This window comes from Drosophila eugracilis, unplaced genomic scaffold, assembly GCF_018153835.1.
Source record: "Drosophila eugracilis isolate 14026-0451.02 unplaced genomic scaffold, ASM1815383v1 contig_91, whole genome shotgun sequence".
Classification (NCBI taxonomy): Eukaryota; Metazoa; Arthropoda; class Insecta; order Diptera; family Drosophilidae; genus Drosophila; species Drosophila eugracilis.
Window position 1 is genome coordinate 17,191 of NW_024573823.1, and position 18,917 is coordinate 36,107.

At 45.0% G+C, this 18,917-nt stretch overlaps 1 protein-coding gene across 1 annotated transcript; it reads right to left on the reverse strand.

Annotated features, from left to right (window-relative positions):
- Positions 1-15,092: 15,092 nt before the first annotated feature.
- Positions 15,093-16,346, reverse strand: LOC121530543 (uncharacterized protein C2orf16-like). The gene is made up of 2 exons (XM_041819769.1): positions 15,907-16,346; positions 15,093-15,822 (listed from the first exon to the last, which is right to left on the reverse strand). Exons 1-2 carry the CDS (start codon positions 16,344-16,346, stop codon positions 15,093-15,095), a joined length of 1,170 nt encoding a protein of 389 aa, XP_041675703.1.
- Between the last annotated feature and the right edge of the window lie 2,571 nt (positions 16,347-18,917).

The window sequence follows — 18,917 nt, forward strand, 5'->3', positions numbered from 1 at the left end:
AATGAATAAAGACTAAATTAAATTTTGAAGTTTTAAAATGAATATTTAATAAGAATTTTTGAAGTAAAATTTTACTAAAGCGAAAAAAACTATTTGAATATAATATTTTAGAATTTTAGAATTACAATATTCGTCTTTTCTGTGAATGTAAAGTGTCAACCACCTAGCTCAGTCTTGATGAGCTTTCGGGGCCCATATAGGGAAATGAAACGGCCTTGCTAGTACACCGTCCTTAGTTTTGGCTAGGCTAGACTGCTCTCATGCAGATATGTCTTCATTGCGGTTGTTTCGGCAAGGGCTTGAGGCAGTCCGTCAAGGGGATAGAAGCCTAATGGAATATTAAGACGAGGTCGAGCGAAAGCTTACGCTCGTAATAAATAAGATTGTCATTACATACGACACGGAGAGAGCCACGCTCCTCAACACCGAGGTTAGGGGTGACGCATGTATTTGCGACGGGTCTTAAATTAGCATTAGCTAGAGAGGCAGAGGCAAGTATCGAGCGGACCATTTTCGTGGCCACGTGTGCAAAGGTGGTCGAGTAATGAAATCAAAGTACAGATTTCCATAAGGGCCAGGGCCGCGCGTCTGAGAAACAAGGAAAAAGTTTCTATGCCGATCGCGGTCCAGGCAGGAATCAAAGTAAGGATTCGTGGCGGAGACAGAGAGATTGGGTAGATCAGGGCAAGTCGGATCAAGCTACGGTGCCAATATGCGTAGATCCGTCGTCCTAAGGATTTAGGCAAAAGTCGAATTTCAGGCAGGGATACAATTCACATCTCCCGACTCCGCAGACCCCGAATAGGCCAAACTCTTCACAGAGGATGTCCGGTCGAAGGCGCCAGCGCGTCAAGAACATCGAGCAACCCGCTAGCGCGGAATGTAATCCCAATTACGAGGATAAGGCTGCAGCCGCTCTGAGCGTAATCGAGGATGATAGCGACTGCGAGTATATTGTCAATTATTTACAGGAAGGTCCCGCTTGCCCTGTAGTATGCACATATATTGAATACCCACTGTACCGAGAGTACTTAAAGGGTGCGCACTGTAACACTTTGTTGCAGTGTTTACATAATCCAAAGTCCCGGTCATAAACCCTAAGTGGCCGAAATACGAACCGATCGTTCTGGCTTAGCCCGCATACAGTGCTAGTGTCAGCATAATCGTAACAAACAGTCAGCATATGCATACCCCTCGCGCCTCCACTTGAGAGCGCATAACAACGTATATTATTATATTCCTTTATACATATGTAAGTACATAGCCGTCTCTCTGCCGCCGCCTGCGAGCAGCGCAGCTACGAGACTTAGCCTTACTTAGACTTAAGAAATATTGTAAAAGACAGAGACATTTTGATCGTTGGAGCGGCACCTCAGCTGCTCCTTCCAAATAAAAACCAACCAAACTTAACCCTTGGGTATTATCCTTTTATCACATGGCGACCGTGACAGGACTGGAAGGACATCATGAACATGAAAAATAAATCGACAAAAAAAATCTGAGTGTGTAGAGTGAAAGCAATGGGCAATCGCGGAGGAGTTGCGAAAAAATAAAAAAAGGAGTAGCACACCTAAAGTGGCTACTCTACGTAAACATTCCACCTCCCGCGTGGGCTACAGTCCAAAAACTTCAATCAGAACTAGATTTTCTGAAAGAAAAATTAATGAGTAACAAAAATAAATGCCCAAAGATTGCCGCCACTCACTCAGTACCGATAAGGAAAATTAATGAAAAAATAATAACAAAACCTCCATCACCCAAGCCATTACCGAAACTAAAAAAGACGTGCCCGAAGGATTGCCCTGGACCACTGGACAGCCCCCACTGCAACCACACCTGTGCGAGGACCGGCACCGGTAACACCTGACTCCAAAAGGCCCCGGACAGCAGCAGCAGAAAATATAGTGCGGGAATACGCCACCTCCTGCGCCACCGAGGGAACGTCAGCGTAGCCAAACCGGCGACGACCAGCTGACGTGGAAAAAAAAAGGAAATCAACTGAGCAGAAAATTTTTTTAACCCATGCACTGCATTGCATAATTTTTTTGATTGCACTGCGATGCATATTTTTTTTATATAATATAATATTTTTTGAAAAATTGAGCGGAACCTTTTTTGCCCAATTTGAAAGTATGGCCCGTATAGCTGTACAAATAATAGGTAGGAAAAGATGTTAGATAAAAACTCAGATTAAAAAAAAAAAATTTAATTTAATGAGAAGTAATAGCATAAGTAAAACAAATCAAATAAATGATTCTGACTATTATTTCCCAGAAAAATTAAGTAACATTACAAAATATGACTCAGAGAAAAATAAAATAGAAATTAAAAAAAATAAAAATATATACAACATCTAAAATGGGTTTAGTAGACATAAAAGTTCTAGATTCCACGGCAAATGTCGTTAATAAAATTGAATCCAAAAAAATCGATCTTCAAACAATTACAATATTGTTAATGATAATCGTTGTTATAATGTTAGCAAGCGTATTGCTAAAATTATATAAATTACACAACAAATGTTTAAAGAAAAAATTCCAGAGTCAAGCAAATGACCTGGACAAAATCTAAAATAAGAAACCCAGAAAAAACAAAAATTATTATACACAAATGTAAACACCTTAAATCTAAGAAAATGAAATAACAGAAAATAAATATTAAAATATATTACGTAAATCTCTTTACAAAAGTATGGCTAAACTAAAGGCATGAATTGGAACAAATTGTACGAGGAGTTATCAATAATTAAAAATAATTTTGACAGATCGTACAAGTCTCTAACTCAGAATAGACCCATTCAAAAGAACACGGTTAGGAAGCACGTTGAAATATCAGTAGAATGCTTTAATGAAGCGCGTATGCTAATACATGATCATAGGGAAAGATTAAATCAAGATCATTGGTCAAAGGTATCGAAACTTTTAATACGACTACGATCTAATTTAATATTTATTAAACAAAAGTTCAGTTTAGAAATATCATTACCAACCGTTCTAAATACTCCAATAGCAGTTGACACTGCACCTGACTCGGAATCAAAAGAAACGAACGAATCTGAGTCAGAAGAGCTTCCCAAAGTAAACCCCAAAATAGAAGATGAAGATTTGAATAATCTTACTATTCCGGCGGTATACATTGATCTGAATAATTCTACAGATTCAGATACTTCGAGCGTCATAGAATACAAAATAGATAAATCCATCACAATGGCACAATCAAATATTGATTTTATTAATACAGCATCTAAGCTTATACCAGTTTTTGATGGTAAGGCTGAAAATTTAACAAGTTTCATTGATGCTTTACAAATAATACACTCAATAAAAGGCGAGCACGAAGAATTAGCTATTTCCATTATTAAAACAAAGCTAAAAGGTGTCGCCAGGAATCTAATCGGTAATGAAACAACATTTACTGAGGTGATTGCCAGACTAGGAAGCAACGTCAAAGGCGAAACTGTTGAGGTATTATCAGCGAAGCTGATGAATCTACAGCAGCGCAATAAAACTACTAACCAATACACACAAGAAATTAGGCAGATGACGAAAGCCTTAGAAGGTGCATATATATCAGATGGTTTATCTTTAGAGCTAGCCAGGAATTATTCCATGCAGCATGCAGTCAAAGCAATGACTAAAAACTGCACAATCGATAAGGTAAAACTTATCATGCAAGCTGGCACATTCAGTACTATGAACGAAGGCGTTTCCAAATTTGTTAATAGTTGCACTGAGGCAACTGGGCAGTCAAACACTGTCCTATATTATAAGAATTATCCACAGCGCGGCTCAAATCGCAGACGTGGCAGTTATAGAGGTAGTTTTCGTGGTAATCACAATAACTACAACAACGGTAATTATAACAACAATTATTATAACAATAGAGGGCGAGGCCCATATAGAGGAAACTATAGAGGCAGTGGTAACTCGAACCGAGGCCACAATAGCAATAACCAAGGCAATGTAAGAATGACGCAATATAATAACCAAAACGCATCGGAAAACTCCCAAAAGCCTTTAAATATTCAACAATAAATGAAGTGCGAGTTCACACCATTAATCTCAGCCAAAATATATTCGTTTCATTTTTTAATGTAGCTACTGGGAAAGAACTTATATTTTTAAAAGACACAGGTGCAGACATTTCCATTCTAAAAGAAACTTCGGATAATTTCCAAAACATCCAAAATGATTACATCATAGACATAAAAGGCATAAGTCAAGAAATAATAAAATCCAAAGGTAGAGTTTTTATAGAGATACAGACCACCAATTACATAATTCCGCACGATTTTCACATCGACTTTATCAAAAAATACAACTGTCAATTAGACTTCAAGCCATCTGAAGATTGGCTTATAATTATACCCAATAATTTAAAATTCCCAATTAAAGTACCAATAGCTCATAGTTCTGGCAATAATTCAATACTTCTGCCAGCAAGATCCCAAGTTATTCGGAAAGTGGAACTTAATTCAAAAGCAGACAGTGTATTAATTCCAAATCAGGAAATTCAACATGGTATTTAAGTTGCAAATACAATAGCAATATCCAATAATGCCTTCATAAGACTATTAAAGACAACAAATACCGACCAAGTAGTGAGTACAGATAATCTAACATATGAATACCTTTCGAACTACGATGTAGTCAACACAAATCCAGACAATAGAAAAAAATCTGTAATATCAAAACTGTCAAAAAACTTCCCTCCACAGTTCAAGTCTCAGCTTACTAGCCTATGCACCCAGTATAGCGATATATTCGGATTGGAAACCGAATCAATAACCACAAATAATTTTTATAAACAGAAACTGAGATTAAAAGATGATGAACCAGTTTATATAAAGAACTATCGAAGCCCACATAATCAGGTGAACGAAATACAAAAACAAGTAGAAAAATTAATCTCAGACGAGATTGTCGAACCGTCAGTATCCGAGTATAATAGTTGTTACCCCGGATCAAATGCAAAGAAATGGCAATTAGTAATTGACTATCGCCAGATTAATAAAAAATTACTATCTGATAAATTTCCATTACCTAGAATTGATGATATTTTAGACCAACTAGGTCGAGCAAAATACTTTTCATGTCTCGACTTAATGTCAGGATTCCATCAAATTGAACTAAAAAAAGGTTCAAGAGATATAACGTCTTTTTCAACGAGCAACGGCTCATATCGCTTCACGCGATTACCCTTCGGATTAAAAATAGCTCCTAATTCGTTTCAGAGAATGATGACTTTTGCGTTCTCTGGTCTAGAACCTTCTCAAGCGTTTCTTTATATGGATGACTTAATAGTAATCGGTTCATTTTTTATGCATGAAATGACTTTTCTAGGTCATAAATGCACTGGTAAAGGAATACTTCCAGATGACAAGAAATACGATGTCATTATGAACTACCCAGTTCCTCACGACGCGGACAGTGCTAGACGTTTTGTAGCATTCTGTAACTATAATAGACGTTTTATAAAAAATTTCGCCGACTATTCACGGCACATAACAAGATTATGTAAAAAGAATGTTCCTATTAAATGGACGGATGAGTGTGAAAATGCATTCCAATACTTAAAAACAAAACTTATGGAACCTACCTTGCTACAATAGCCAGATTTCACTAAAGAATTCTGTATAATAACAGATGCAAGTAAGCAAGCATGTGGAGCGGTTTTAACTCAAAATCATAATGGTCTCCAACCTCCCATTGCATACGCATCAAGAGCATTTACAAAAGGTGAAAGTAACAAGTGTACTACTGAGCAGGAATTAGCTGCAATTCACTGGGCGATATTACATTTCAGACCATATATATATGGAACACATTTTTTAATAAGAACAGACCATAGACCTTTAATATACCTTTTCTCAATGACCAATCCCAGTTCTAAACTGACAGGTATGAGGCTCGAACTAGAAGAATACGACTTTACAGTCGAATATTTAAAGGGAAAAGATAATCATGTAGCTGATGCGTTATCAAGAATAACCATCAAAGATCTACAAAATATAACTGGAAATGTATTAAAAGTCACTACTAGATATCACTACTAGAAAGCAAAAAAATTACTGCAAGATATGATGTTAGCGATTTATATACTAATGGAGTTATTGATTTAGATCAATTTTTCCAAAGGCTTGAAAGGCAAGCACCGTGGGAAAATATCTTTGAATATACTTCAATAGATAAATTTAAATTAATGGGCAATAAAATATTGAAAACATTAAGAGTAGCGCTACTCAACCCGGTGACCCAAATAACAAATTTAAAAGAAAAAGAAGCAATTTTGTCTACATTTCACGATGATCCAATTCAAGGAGGTCATACTGGCATATCAAAAACTTTGGCCAAAGTAAAAAGACACTATTACTGGAAAAGCATGTCTAAAGATATAACTGAGTACGTAAAAAAATGTCAAAAATTCCAGAAATCAAAAATAACTAAGCACACAAAGACCCCTTTAACAATTACAGACACACCAATAAATGCTTTCGACAGAGTGATAGTGGACACTATTGGTCCACTGCCAAAATCAGAAAATGGCAATGAGTATGCAGTCACTTTAATATGTGATTTAACTTAGTATTTAGTTGCCATACCTGTTCGGAATAAAAATGTCAATACTGTCGCTAAAGCAATATTTGAATCTTTTATCCTAAAGTACGGTCCAATGAAGACGTTTATTACGGACATGGGAACAGAATATAAGAATTAAATTATAGACGATCTGTGCAAATATTTAAACATTGCAAATATTACATCCACAGCACACCACCACCAGACAGTTGGAACAATAGAAAGAAGTCATAGAACTTTCAATGAATTCATACGATCTTACATATCGGTTGATAAGACTGATTGGGACGTATGGCTTCAATATTTTGTCTTCTTTTTCAACACGACCCCCTCTATGGCACATACATATTGTCCATATGAGCTAGTATTCGGTAAAACAAGTAATTTGCCAAAACATTTTAATAGCATAGATAGTGTAGAAGCACTATATAATTTTTTTTTTTCGCGCGACTCCCGTTTTTTCCCCACCTCCCGCCCAACCGACCGAGGGGCGCTGCCGTCTGACATACGGCTCGGAACACGGGGATAGATCCGAGTGGATTAGGAAAGATACGAGGAAAGTTAGTTTTGTGCTAAATGGATTAGTATCGAAACTTTCAAAGTGTTAGGAGAAGAGTTAGAAGTAATTTTATAAAGATCATTGTAGTTTGAACATAGTACCCGAAATGGTTTATAATATAGATGACTATGCTAAGGAGAGTAAATATAGATTGGAAGTAGCCTATAAAAGAGCTAGAGTTTTGTTAGAAGCAAATAAGAATAGAAATAAACTACTATACGATCATAAAGCAAGGGATATATTTATATCAGTAGGTGACAAAGTTTTATTAAAAAACGAGACAGGTCATAAGTTAGATCCTAAATATACAGGTCCGTATATAGTAACGGAAATAGGAGATAGACATAACATAGTAATAACAAATAATAAACATAAGAAACAAACAGTTCATAAGGATAGATTAAAAATCTTTATTTCATAAATTGCAATTAGTATGGCCATACAAAGATACACATACATAGATAAATAAATACACATATTCTTTTAATAATTTCATTTTCTATGATTCTAACAACATAAAACAACAAAAAATAAAAAAAAAAGAAGAGATGTATTAATTAGAAATTTTTATTATAAAAATAACTTCAATATATTACGTTATTTTTCAAAAGGAGGGAGATGTAGTATGCACATATATTGAATACCCACTGTACCGAGAGTACTTAAAGGGTGCGCACTGTAACACTTTGTTGCAGTGTTTACATAATCCAAAGTCCCGGTCATAAGCCCTAAGTGGCCGAAATACGAACCGATCGTTCTGGCTTAGCCCGCACATAGTGCTAGTGTCAGCATAATCGTAACAAACGCATATGCTGACATGCATACCCCTCGCGCCTCCACTTGAGAGCGCATAACAACGTATATATTCCTTTATACGTAAGTACATAGCCGTCTCTCTGCCGCCGCCTGCGAGCAGCGCAGCTACGAGTCTTAGCCTTACTTAGACTTAAGAAATATTGTAAAAGACAGAGACATTTTGATCGTTGGAGCGGCACCTCAGCTGCTCCTTCCAAATAAAAACCAACCAAACTTAACCCTTGGGTATAATCCTTTTATCACAGCCCTTCGTTGAACGAAGGCTAGCGGGGAAAACTATGAGAATTCTCATAGACACCGGAGCAGCAAAGAATTACATAAGTCCCAAGAACGTAAATCCTAATGAACGTAATGCTTGTCGACTCGCCATTTACTGTGAGTTCCGTTCATGGCTCCAGTAAAGTATGCCTAATGAACACTTTTGGCCTAACGGCTCCATTTTCCCTGTTAGATACCGTTAATACGATTGAATGTTTAACGTGCTTACGCAGGCTGGAGCGGCATAAGACCTTCGGAACAGCGTAAATAGATATGGGAACGTATCTGAAGAACTAAAATATCACAAATGTTGATGTGAACTTCACAAATATCGATGACCTTTTACTCCCGAATTCGGTGAAAGGTGAAATTAGAAAGGTGATACTTAGGAAAACAGGTCTTTTCGCACTCTAACGAGGCGCTCCTATTTAACACCTCAGCTATCGCCACTATTCGTACGGAGGTAACGAACCCGTATACTCCAAACTGTATCCATACCCCGGAGGGCAGCGGATTTCGTTAACACAGAAATCAAACAGTTGTTAAAGGATGGCATTATTCGGCCAAACCCAGTCCAATGTGGGTCTGATGCCGACGTTACCAGGAAAAAGCGTGTGGTTATCGACTTCAGGAAGCTGAATGAGAGAACCATCACCGACCGCTATCCTATACCGAGCGTTCCTATGATTCTAGCGAACTTAGGGAAAGCAAAATTTTTTTCCATCTTGGACTTAAAGTCAGGGTACAACTAGATTTATCTGGCCGAAGGGGATTGAGAGAATACAGATTTCTCCATTCAGGAGTACAATGAGCCAATATCCCAAAATGGCTAACCGATCACGATGATATCTCACACGTTATAATACTGCAAGCTTAACTAGGCCACAAACGAAAGGGAGCTTTTAGCGATTTCTTGGGCCATAGGAAAGTTTCAAAATTACCTATATGGCACTTAGAAGATCCGAATTTTTACGGACCATAAACCGCTCACTTTCGCTGAGTCTGAGCGGAACGCCAACGCGAAGATTAAGCGGTAGAAAACGTTAATCGAAGAGCACAATGCAAAGGTGTTATACAAGCCTTGAAAGGAAAATTTTGTAACCGAAGTTATGTCCCGACAAAATATAAACGTCATGCAAAACGAACCCCATTCCGATGTAGCCACTGCACACAGTGAGCTCTCGCTTGCGGCGACATTTTGCAGTGTTCGGGAGCAAAAACCGACACTTAATACACTTCGATAACAAAGATTCGTTGCTCGGTTTGGTTAGAGAAGTTGTTAATATAAATGGGGATTAATATTTTCCCAAAATGGCTAAACTTGCTAAGGAGGCTGGAGGCGGGCGGGCGCCACATGAAGTAAATAAGGCAAAAGATAACTAGCTTGTTGATCCTTCACGTTCATGTAAAGTTGTTTTGGCAAGATTTTAGCATGAATAAAAGCCTAGGCTCAAAGTGCAACGTTAACGATCACACTTCCTAGGCCTAACATTATGAATTCAGCCACTTTTAACTATGAATATTTGAAGTCTAGATTAATCGATCACCCCCCACTGTCCCCGTAAAAAGCCTAATATAGGCATGAAATAATAGAGCCTGCAACGGGCCGCATGGCCGAGGCTTAGCGTAGCTGCGCTTCCGGCGCGGAGACAATGCTTAGATTGCTTTGGCTCTTAGTTTTAGTCTTCTTCTGTATCCCAATACAGAACAGTTCTGATTTGGGTTAGAGTGCCTTAAGGGCCACTAACAACAAAGGTAGTTCCTTGCATCATATTCCTCAAAGTCGTTTAACTGACGCCCTACACCCGGTCACCTGAGAAGGCGCCGCATTACAAAGCGCCCGCCGCTGAACAAGAAGACGTCTGCACCTGGCGAGCATCGGACAAAAGACCGCCACGCCGGCCCCGTGACATCACTCACACATTTGGTTCTGCACCTTGCGTCCTTTCCGTCGTATTCAAATCCATTAAACTCGCTTTGTCGTCTTTGGTTGTTTCTGTCTCCCTCGTTTTCGAAAACAACGTGTGTAACGCGGTACAATCTTTAGTTTTTTGTAAGTCAAGTCAATTAAGCACTCCATACATGTGAACCTGACTGCCCATAAGCGGTCCGCGCCTGCAATACAAAAAAATAAATTACCTCACGACAAGAACATGGTCCTCAGACTGCTATTGTTTATATACGTATGCCATGGTCACAAGAAAATTTGGTCTCTCACTATCATCGTTTCGCCACTAAAATTTACTATTTTCTCGGAAACTATCCCGGTTGAGCCCCAATTTGTGGGGTTTTCATTTTATTTTAGTTAAGTTTATATTATATTGCTAAATTAACTTATGATTATGTTACAGTATTTAAACTCGTCGTCTCGTCGTTAATTCTTCTCTCAAGATGCGCGTCGTATTTGCTCGTCATGAGCACGTCTTATCATCGTCGCGTCTTCTCACCATCTCGGCGATCCTCATCTTGCATATGTCGTCGTTATCGTCATATTTCTAATCGCCGTCTTCCTTGAATGCGTCTTGACCATCTCCTTCGCCAGATGGTCAACCTTTACCTCTTGCTTTCTGCTTCGTTGTCTAAGGTCCCGAGGGTCCGTTCCGGCCAAACTGCTGACACAGCGTCTGTCCTGATGCCCATGCATAGCCGGCAATCTCAGCATATTTGCGTGGCCGCTATGAAGTCAAATTTTTTGTTAGCCTTAAGTGAGTTCATTTTCGCATTGAGAATAATGAGCACTCGCACATTCTCAAAATAACTCCGGCAGCCGCCGTTAGCTATTTACTTAACTCTTCGCTATCTGGGTCTCTAGGCCAGAAGCTTACAGGAGGACAGTCATCCTCCCAACATCAGCTTCCTGATCTTCAGTGAATAGGAACTGCCAACCGGCACAACACCAATCTAGCTTGCTCAGGTGACCCTCCGGCATTCAGCATCTACGATACTCCCATATTCAACGTTTAGCGTCCTAGTGCACCAACGCATCAGTTACCTTCCTCCTACGACGGATTCTACTGCCTCAGGACCTTTAAAATTAGAGAACCGTGTAAGTGAGCAAATCTATAAGAAGTAATATAAGAAAATTTTTAGAAGCTATATTTTAACGTCATAATTAACTTATACCCGTTATTTGACCGACAGATTTAAATAAATTTCATATAATAATTTTTTGGTTACAAAATATTTGTTTTCTTTCGTTAGCAATTGATCTTCTTATGTGGAAATAAATAAGTGAATATTTTAAGGCAACTTGACAAAAATTTTTTACGAAGTTTAAGTATCTAAACCTAAAAAAAATTGAACTTTAATTCTTGACATTAGCTTGATACGGCCGCACATGCATTTGTGTGGCAATTGTTGTATTTTATTCTTCTTTGTTTGCAATAACGAATGCCCAGTTCACGCGCAACCCTCATCTTGCCTCTGCATAGCAGAGCATTAGCTCAGCTCGACAAACTTTCCTAAAGCGGCAACTCAGCCCCCCCCAGCCCCCCCGCGATTCCCGGCGCCTACCCGCTGCCGCGGATCCACCACATCCTGGAACGGCTACGGAAGCCACGCTACATATCAACGTTGGACCTGAAAAACGGGTACTGGCAGATCCCAGTAGCTCCCGCCAGTCGCGAATACACGGCATTCACAGTCCCGGGCCGCGGGCTTTTTCACTGGAAGGTGAAGCCCTTCGGGCTACACTCGGCTCCTGCCACCTTCCAACGGGCAGTACCTAGGTGTACCTAGGTCCTAGTTCTAGGTGTCATGATCGACCATCGGCTTTCCTTTAAAGACCATTTAGCTTACGCCAGTGGCAAGGAAGGTAGAACGGCGGCCGCGATTTCGTGGATTATGGCGAACACTCGGGGACCGAGGCAACCAGGACGTAGATTATTTGTTAGCGTTGTCACATCGACGCTGATGTATGCTGCTCCCATATGGGCCCGAGCCACAAAAAATGAAAGCTACAGGCAGGATGGCGACTCTGTACAGCGATTGTGTGCCCTACGGGTATGCTCTGCCTTCCGCACGGTATCCTATGATGCGGCAATGGTAATAACGGGAATCATACCGATTGACCTGTAAGCAGTGGAATCTGCTAATATTCGCGCAGGTAGCACAGAGCAAGATTTGAAAATGAACGTCTAGATCTGAGCATAAGGGTTCGGAGAACGCCAGCTGCTTGTAACCTGGTAGAAATTATGCTCGAATCTGAAGTACATTGGTCCGCTGTAAGCCACATGGCCACAATAGTACTCAAAAAACTGCGCATCGCTGAAAGACTGCGAAATTATAATGGATAGAATCCTAGAGAGCCCTAAGGGCATTCCCCCCCAGCGCAGTAATACGTAACGGCAGTACCGCCGGGGTAGCGGGAAGGGGGTGGAGTTTTTACTGGGTTAGAGTCCTAGACTTCGGGAAGCTAACCCAGTTCCGAGTTGGCTTTCGGGGCTTTAAGCCACCACTAATAAAAAAAAAAAAAAACTTTCCAATGGGCACTGGATACCGTCATCGGCCCCGACATGTAACCACACGCCTTCGCCTACCTGGACGACATCATCGTCGTCGGGTCCACACTCTCTGAGCACGTCCGGAATCTACGCGAGGTTTTCCGACGGCTCAGAGAAGATAACCTCGGGCTCAATCGGGACAAATGCCAGTTTTTCCAGCGGAGCATAAAATATCTTGGCCACGTCATCAGCGACGTCGGGATACAGACTGATCTGGAAAAGTCGCGGCCATCCGGGAATTGACCCCTCCCACGAACGTGAAGGAGCTTAGCCGATGTCTAGGTATAGCGTCGTGGTACCGCCGAACTTCGCGGACGTAGTCGAGCCAATGACCTCGCTCCTTAAAAAGGACCGGAAATGGGAATGGACGGAGAAGCAGGAGTAGGCGTTCCAGCGGCTGAAGGATCTGCTCACCGAGGCCCCGGTGCTTGCGTGCCCGGATTTTGAGGAGAAATTCGTACTCCAGACGGACGCAAGTGACCATGGGGTTGGGGCCGTATTCACTCAGACCATAGATCAACAAGAGCGCGTAATCGCGTACGCCAGCCGCCGGCTAAATACCGCTGAACGCAATTACTCCGTGACGGAAAAAGAATGCCTTGCGATAGTGTGGGCCATCCGCAAGATGCGCTGCTACCTCGAGGGGAATCGCTTCGAGGTACTCACCGACCACCACTCGCTAAAGTGGTTGAACTCCATCGACAACCCCACGGGCAGGATCGCTCGGTGGGCATTGGAGTTACAGCAGTTCCAATATGACGTGATCTAGCGATGCGGAGTCCAGAACCTGGTCGCGGACACGCTGTCGCGCCAGCCTCTGGCGACATTACAACAGGCACAAGTACAAGACAGCGACTGTAAGTGCAGGTTACGCAGGATCCAGCAGGGGCCGGCCAAGTATCCGGATTTCCGAGGGGAGAACGGGCAACTCTACCGGCGCATCGGACTGCGCCCAGAGGACGGGGAATATACCCCTGGAAGCTATGCGTGGGTACCGGCGACCGCGCAAGAGTGCTGACGGAATGCCACGACCACCCCACCGCTGGACATCTGGGCGTGCGGAAAACAAGCACGCGAGTGGCCCAGAGGTACTACTGGCCCGGACTATTCCGAGAGGTAGCTAAATAGGTGCGACGGTGCCAGAGCTGCTAAAAATTCCAGTTGAGCCAGGAAAAGCCGGCCGGGAAGATGTTCACGCGCCAGGTCGACGAACCATTCCACGTGTTATGCACGGACTTCGTAGTACCATTTCCGCGTTCCAAGCAAGGGAACACTGTCCCACTGGTGTTCCTCGACGCGTTCAGAAAGTGGGTGGAACTTTTCCCCCTACAAAGAGCCACCGTGCCGTACCTCGAACGGGCATTTCGAGAACGAATTCTGAGCCGTTTCGGAGTCCCTCGGACATCGGTCTGCGACAATGGGACACAGACAGTTCACCAGCCGAGACTTCCAGACATTTTGCAAGTCGCTGCATACCGCGCCTTACACGGCCCGCCAAAACCCTACGGAAAGGGCGAACAGGACGGTTAAAACAATGATTGCACAGTACTTGGGAGACGCACCGCAGAATACTTGGGATCAGCTTTTGCCGGAGATCTCACTCGCCGTGAACAGCAGTGTGTCGGACACCACGGACTTCAGCCCCGCCTTCCTGGTCCAAGGCCGGGAGCCACGGCTACCAAACGCGCTCTACGACGAAGTCACCCTGGAACGAGGAACAGCACTGATTTCCCCTGCGGAACAGAGTGAGCAGCTACACAAGATATTGAAAGTTGTCCGCGACAACGCCGAGCGTGCCACAGCTGAGCAGGGCAGGCACTACAACCTACGAAGACGTGAGTGGAAACCACCTTTTGGCTCCCTGGTTCTCGCCTGCCGCCATGTACTGTCCAACGCAGCCGAGGGTTTCGCGGCCAAACTGGCCGCAAGATATGGGGGGCCATTCCGAGTGGTCAAGTTCCTCTCAACTAACATAGTCAGACTGCAAGACACCGGAAGCCGCCGTCGCCGCACGGCCAGCATAAACAACCTCAAGCCCTACCATCAGGGCAACGAGGATGACGACGACGACGACACGCCGGGGACACCAGAATCTGTGAAGTGACCGATGGATGCGCATGTGAGGCGGGTGATGGATGCGCCTGTGCGGCGGCTGGTGGATGCGTCTGTGACCGATGGGTGCGCCTGTGAGGCGGCTTGTGAATGCACCTGTGAGGAGGCTTGTGGATACGTCTGTGAGGTGACCTATGGATGCACCTGTGAGGCGGGTGATGGATGCGCCTGTGCGTCGGCTGGTGGATGCGTCTGTGAGGTGAACGATGGATGCGCCTGTGAGGCGGGTGATGGATGCGCCTGAGCGGCGGCTGGTGGATGCGTCTGTTAGGCGACCGATGGATGCGCCTGTGAGGTGGACTGTGGATGCGCCCGTGAGGCGGGTGATGAATGCGCCTGTGCTGCGGCTGGTGCATCATCTGTGAGGTGACCGATGGCTGCGCCTGTAAGGCGGCTTGTGGATGCGCCTGTGAGGCGGCTTGTGGATGCATCTGTGCGGCGGCTGTTGGATGCGTCTGTAACCGATGGGTTCTCCTGTGAGGCGGCTTGTGAATGCGCCTGTGAGGAGGCTTGTGGATACGACTGTGAGGTGACCGATGGATGCGCCTGTGAGGCGGGTGATGGATACGCCTGTGTGGCGGCTGGTGGATGCGTCTGTGAGGTGACCGATGGATGCTCCTGTGAGGCGTGTGATGGATGCGCCTGTGAGGCGGGCGATGGATGCGCCAGTGCGGCTGCTGGTGGATGCGTCTGTGAGGTGACCGATGGATGCGCCTGTGAGGCGGCCTGTGGATGCGCCCGTGAGGCGGGTGATGAATGCGCCTGTGCGGCGGCTGGTGGATACGTCTGTGAGGTGTCCGATGGGTGCGCCTGTGAGGCGGCTTGTGGATGCGCCTGTGAGGAGGCTTGTGGATACGTCTGTGAGGTGACCGATGGATGCGCCTGTAAGGCGGGTGATGGATGCGCCTGTGCGGCGGCTGGTGGATGCGTCTGTGACCGATGGGTGCGCCTGTGAGGCGGCTTGTGAATGCGCCTGTGAGGAGGCTTGTGGATACGTCTGTGAGGTGACCGATGGATGCGCCTGTAAGGCGGGTGATGGATGCGCCTGTGCGGCGGCTGGTGGATGCGTCTGTGAGGTGACCGATGGATGCGCCTGTGAGGCGGGTGATGGATCACCTGTGCGGCGGCTGGTGGATGCGTCTGTAACCGATGGTCGTCCAGCACGTACGCCATGATGAGAGCGGAGACGCTGACCCGAGCTTCGCCCAGCTGGATCGTGGTTCGCAAGGTCTGTGTGAGCTCCCGGCCGGTTCCGTCGGCTAGCTTTACTTTGGTCCGCACAGCGCGGCGATTCCTTCCCCCGCCGAGTTCCTTTGCCAGGCGTTCGCTTATGAAGCTATGCGAGGCTCCCGTATCCAAGGTAACGGTGAGAGGGCGCCCCTCTACCGTGTCCCGTGCACAGATACGGTTTCGGTTCTGCTGGATGGAGTAGGTTAGTGGCTGCGGGAGTTCGGTGGGTTCCTCGGGTGACTCCCTGATACCCGAGGCCCTTGCCCGTTTCCCGGCGTCTGGTTCCTGCATCAGTCAATAGTGCGTATGCACTGGCGGCCGCAGTCCCAACAGAACATGACTCGCGGGTGTCGGCACTCCGTGGCGTAATGGCCCGCCCGGCCGCGGTTTCGGCAGGCGGTGCTGGGGTCGATTGACCTGGTGGTCGTGGCCCTTTGGTTAGGGTTTACCCCGGCGTCCCGCTTGGCGGCTTCGTTGGTCGCGCTCCTAGGGTGTGGCACCTGCGGTGTGGGGCAGGGCCACCAAGTGTGTGAGTTCAGCCAGCGTTTTGAAATCCTGGCGTCGGGTAAACATCTGGTATTCAGGCAGCATTTTCTCATAGACCCGTTCCAATTCCTGCTCCGGTGAGAATCCAGCGCGGCGCATCTGAAGGCGGAGGTCAACCAGGTACTCCTTGAACGGCTCATTCACTTTCTGAAAGTGTGAACGGATCTCGTCGTCGAGGCGTTGGTAGTACCGGGGCGGTAGGAAGAAGTCCAAGAATTCCCGACGAACTTCGGTCCAGGTAAATCCCTGCAGATCACTGGTTCGGAACCAGTTCTCCGCCCGTCCAGTCAGGAGGAGGATGATAGCGTGCGACTCACGGTCAATCCGGTGGGTATCCGCCGGTTCTTCGATGTGTTCTATGAAACTGAGCTGGTCCGAGGTGCCGTCGAAGGACAGTCCTCATTTGGTCACTTTGTCACCGGTGCGTACTGTGCCCTCTGATTTTCCTTGCGGCCCTGGGGACGGGGAAGTGCTGAGTGGTATGGTCAGCGTGTGGCTACTGCTTGGTGCCTTTTCGTGGGAGGGCGGTAGCGGCGATGGTGGCTTGGTGTCTCCGGAGGGGCGTTTCCATACTTGCGTTCCATTTCCCCGAGCCGGATCAGGGTATCTGCTGAGTGTTCCGTTTGCCTGGCGAACGCGTACAGTCGGGGCCGCTGTTCGTCGACCGTACCGTTTTGTTCGAGGCCGAGCTCGAGAAGAATAGCCTCGAGTTCGTGCTTCGTCCTGTAGGAAATCCAGGAGACTCCCATGTAGTTGTTGATGTATGTTCTGGCTGGTGTGCAGGAGCGGCGATGCGTTGGTTTGGTTGGATCCCATCACCCAGGAATCGGTAGTCCGGTCCCCTCAGCCGGGTGCCGGTGCCCAAACTAAGAGGGAGGATATGGGCGGCCGATCCCGTCACCCGCGAATCGGTTGTCCGGCCCCGTCAGCCGGGTGCCGGTGCCCAAACTTTTTTTATATAGCTTTGCTTTTATTTATTAAATCTACTCTTAATTTTGAGACTAACAATAAGTTGACGAATCCTAACAATAAAATTTAACTAACAGAGTACTAAGACTGCATTCTGGTTTCGCGTTCCTGAGGTCGGTCGCTGGGTGGGTAGGTCATTGCGACGAAGGCGTGATTGGTTGTTCAACCTTGTTACCCCTCTCGCCAGGTGGTTAGGGTGCACCGATAGCTTGGTGAAGTACTTTACCTTTTGTTCTGCGATCACTTCTTTGAGGGGTAGAATGCTTAAGTCGCGGTGTATGTTTTTGTTGCGAACGTACCACAGTGCCCCGGTGATTGTTCTCAAGATCTTCGACTGAACTCTCTGAACAATGTCAATGTTGCTATTGCTGGCGTTCCCCCATAACTGGGAGCCGTACATCCATATACGTTTTAGTACCGAGTTGTACAGCAGGATTTTGTATTCAAGGCTAAGAGGTGACCGGGCGTTGATAAGCCAATGAAGGCTGCTGGCTTTTAGCTTTAGGTGTGTTCTTTTGGCTTCAATGTGCCGGCGCCATGTGAGTCTTCTGTCGAGATGTACTCCTAGGTATGTTACTTCGTTTGCTTGTGGGAGTAGAGTGTTGTTTAACGTAATCGGAGGGCAGTTTTGCCTGTTCAGAGTGAACGTAACGTGTTTGCATTTTAGTTCGTTCACTTTACTTCGACAATCTGATAGCCATTTTTCAACATCGACCATATGACGAGCTAGCTGCGCAGTTGCTTGAATCGGCCATTTAGAGCGTCTAAGAATAGGTGTGTCATTGGCAAACGTAGATGTTATTAGTCGTGTGCTTGTCGGGATGTCTGCTGTGTAGAGGACATATAGTGTTGGCCCTAGCACGCTACCTTGAGGAACTCCAGCTCTAACAGTGTAATCATCAGATATAGCAGTGTTGCACCTCACAACAAATTTTCTGTCGTGAAGGTAAGACTCTAAAATCTTGTGGGTGCTGTAGGGGAGCATTGTCTTGATCTTGTGCATTAGACCTTCTAGCCAGACTCTATCAAATGCTTGAGAGACATCTAAAAATATGGCAGTACAGTATTCTCGTTTTTCGAAAGCGTTTCGAATTTCTGATGTTATCCGGTTGACCTGCTCAATTGTTCCATGCATTTCACGAAACCCAAATTGGTGTGACGGGATTCCTTCCTGGATTCTCAGGTATGTGTTTATCCGAGGCATTAGGCATTTTTCAAAGAGTTTAGATAGGCAAGAGAGTAGGCTTTTAGGTCTACATGACGTGGGGTTAGTGTGGTCTTTCCTCGGCTTTGCTATCATTATTATAATTGACTTTTTCCATCTCACTGGAAAGTGGCCAAGTTTTG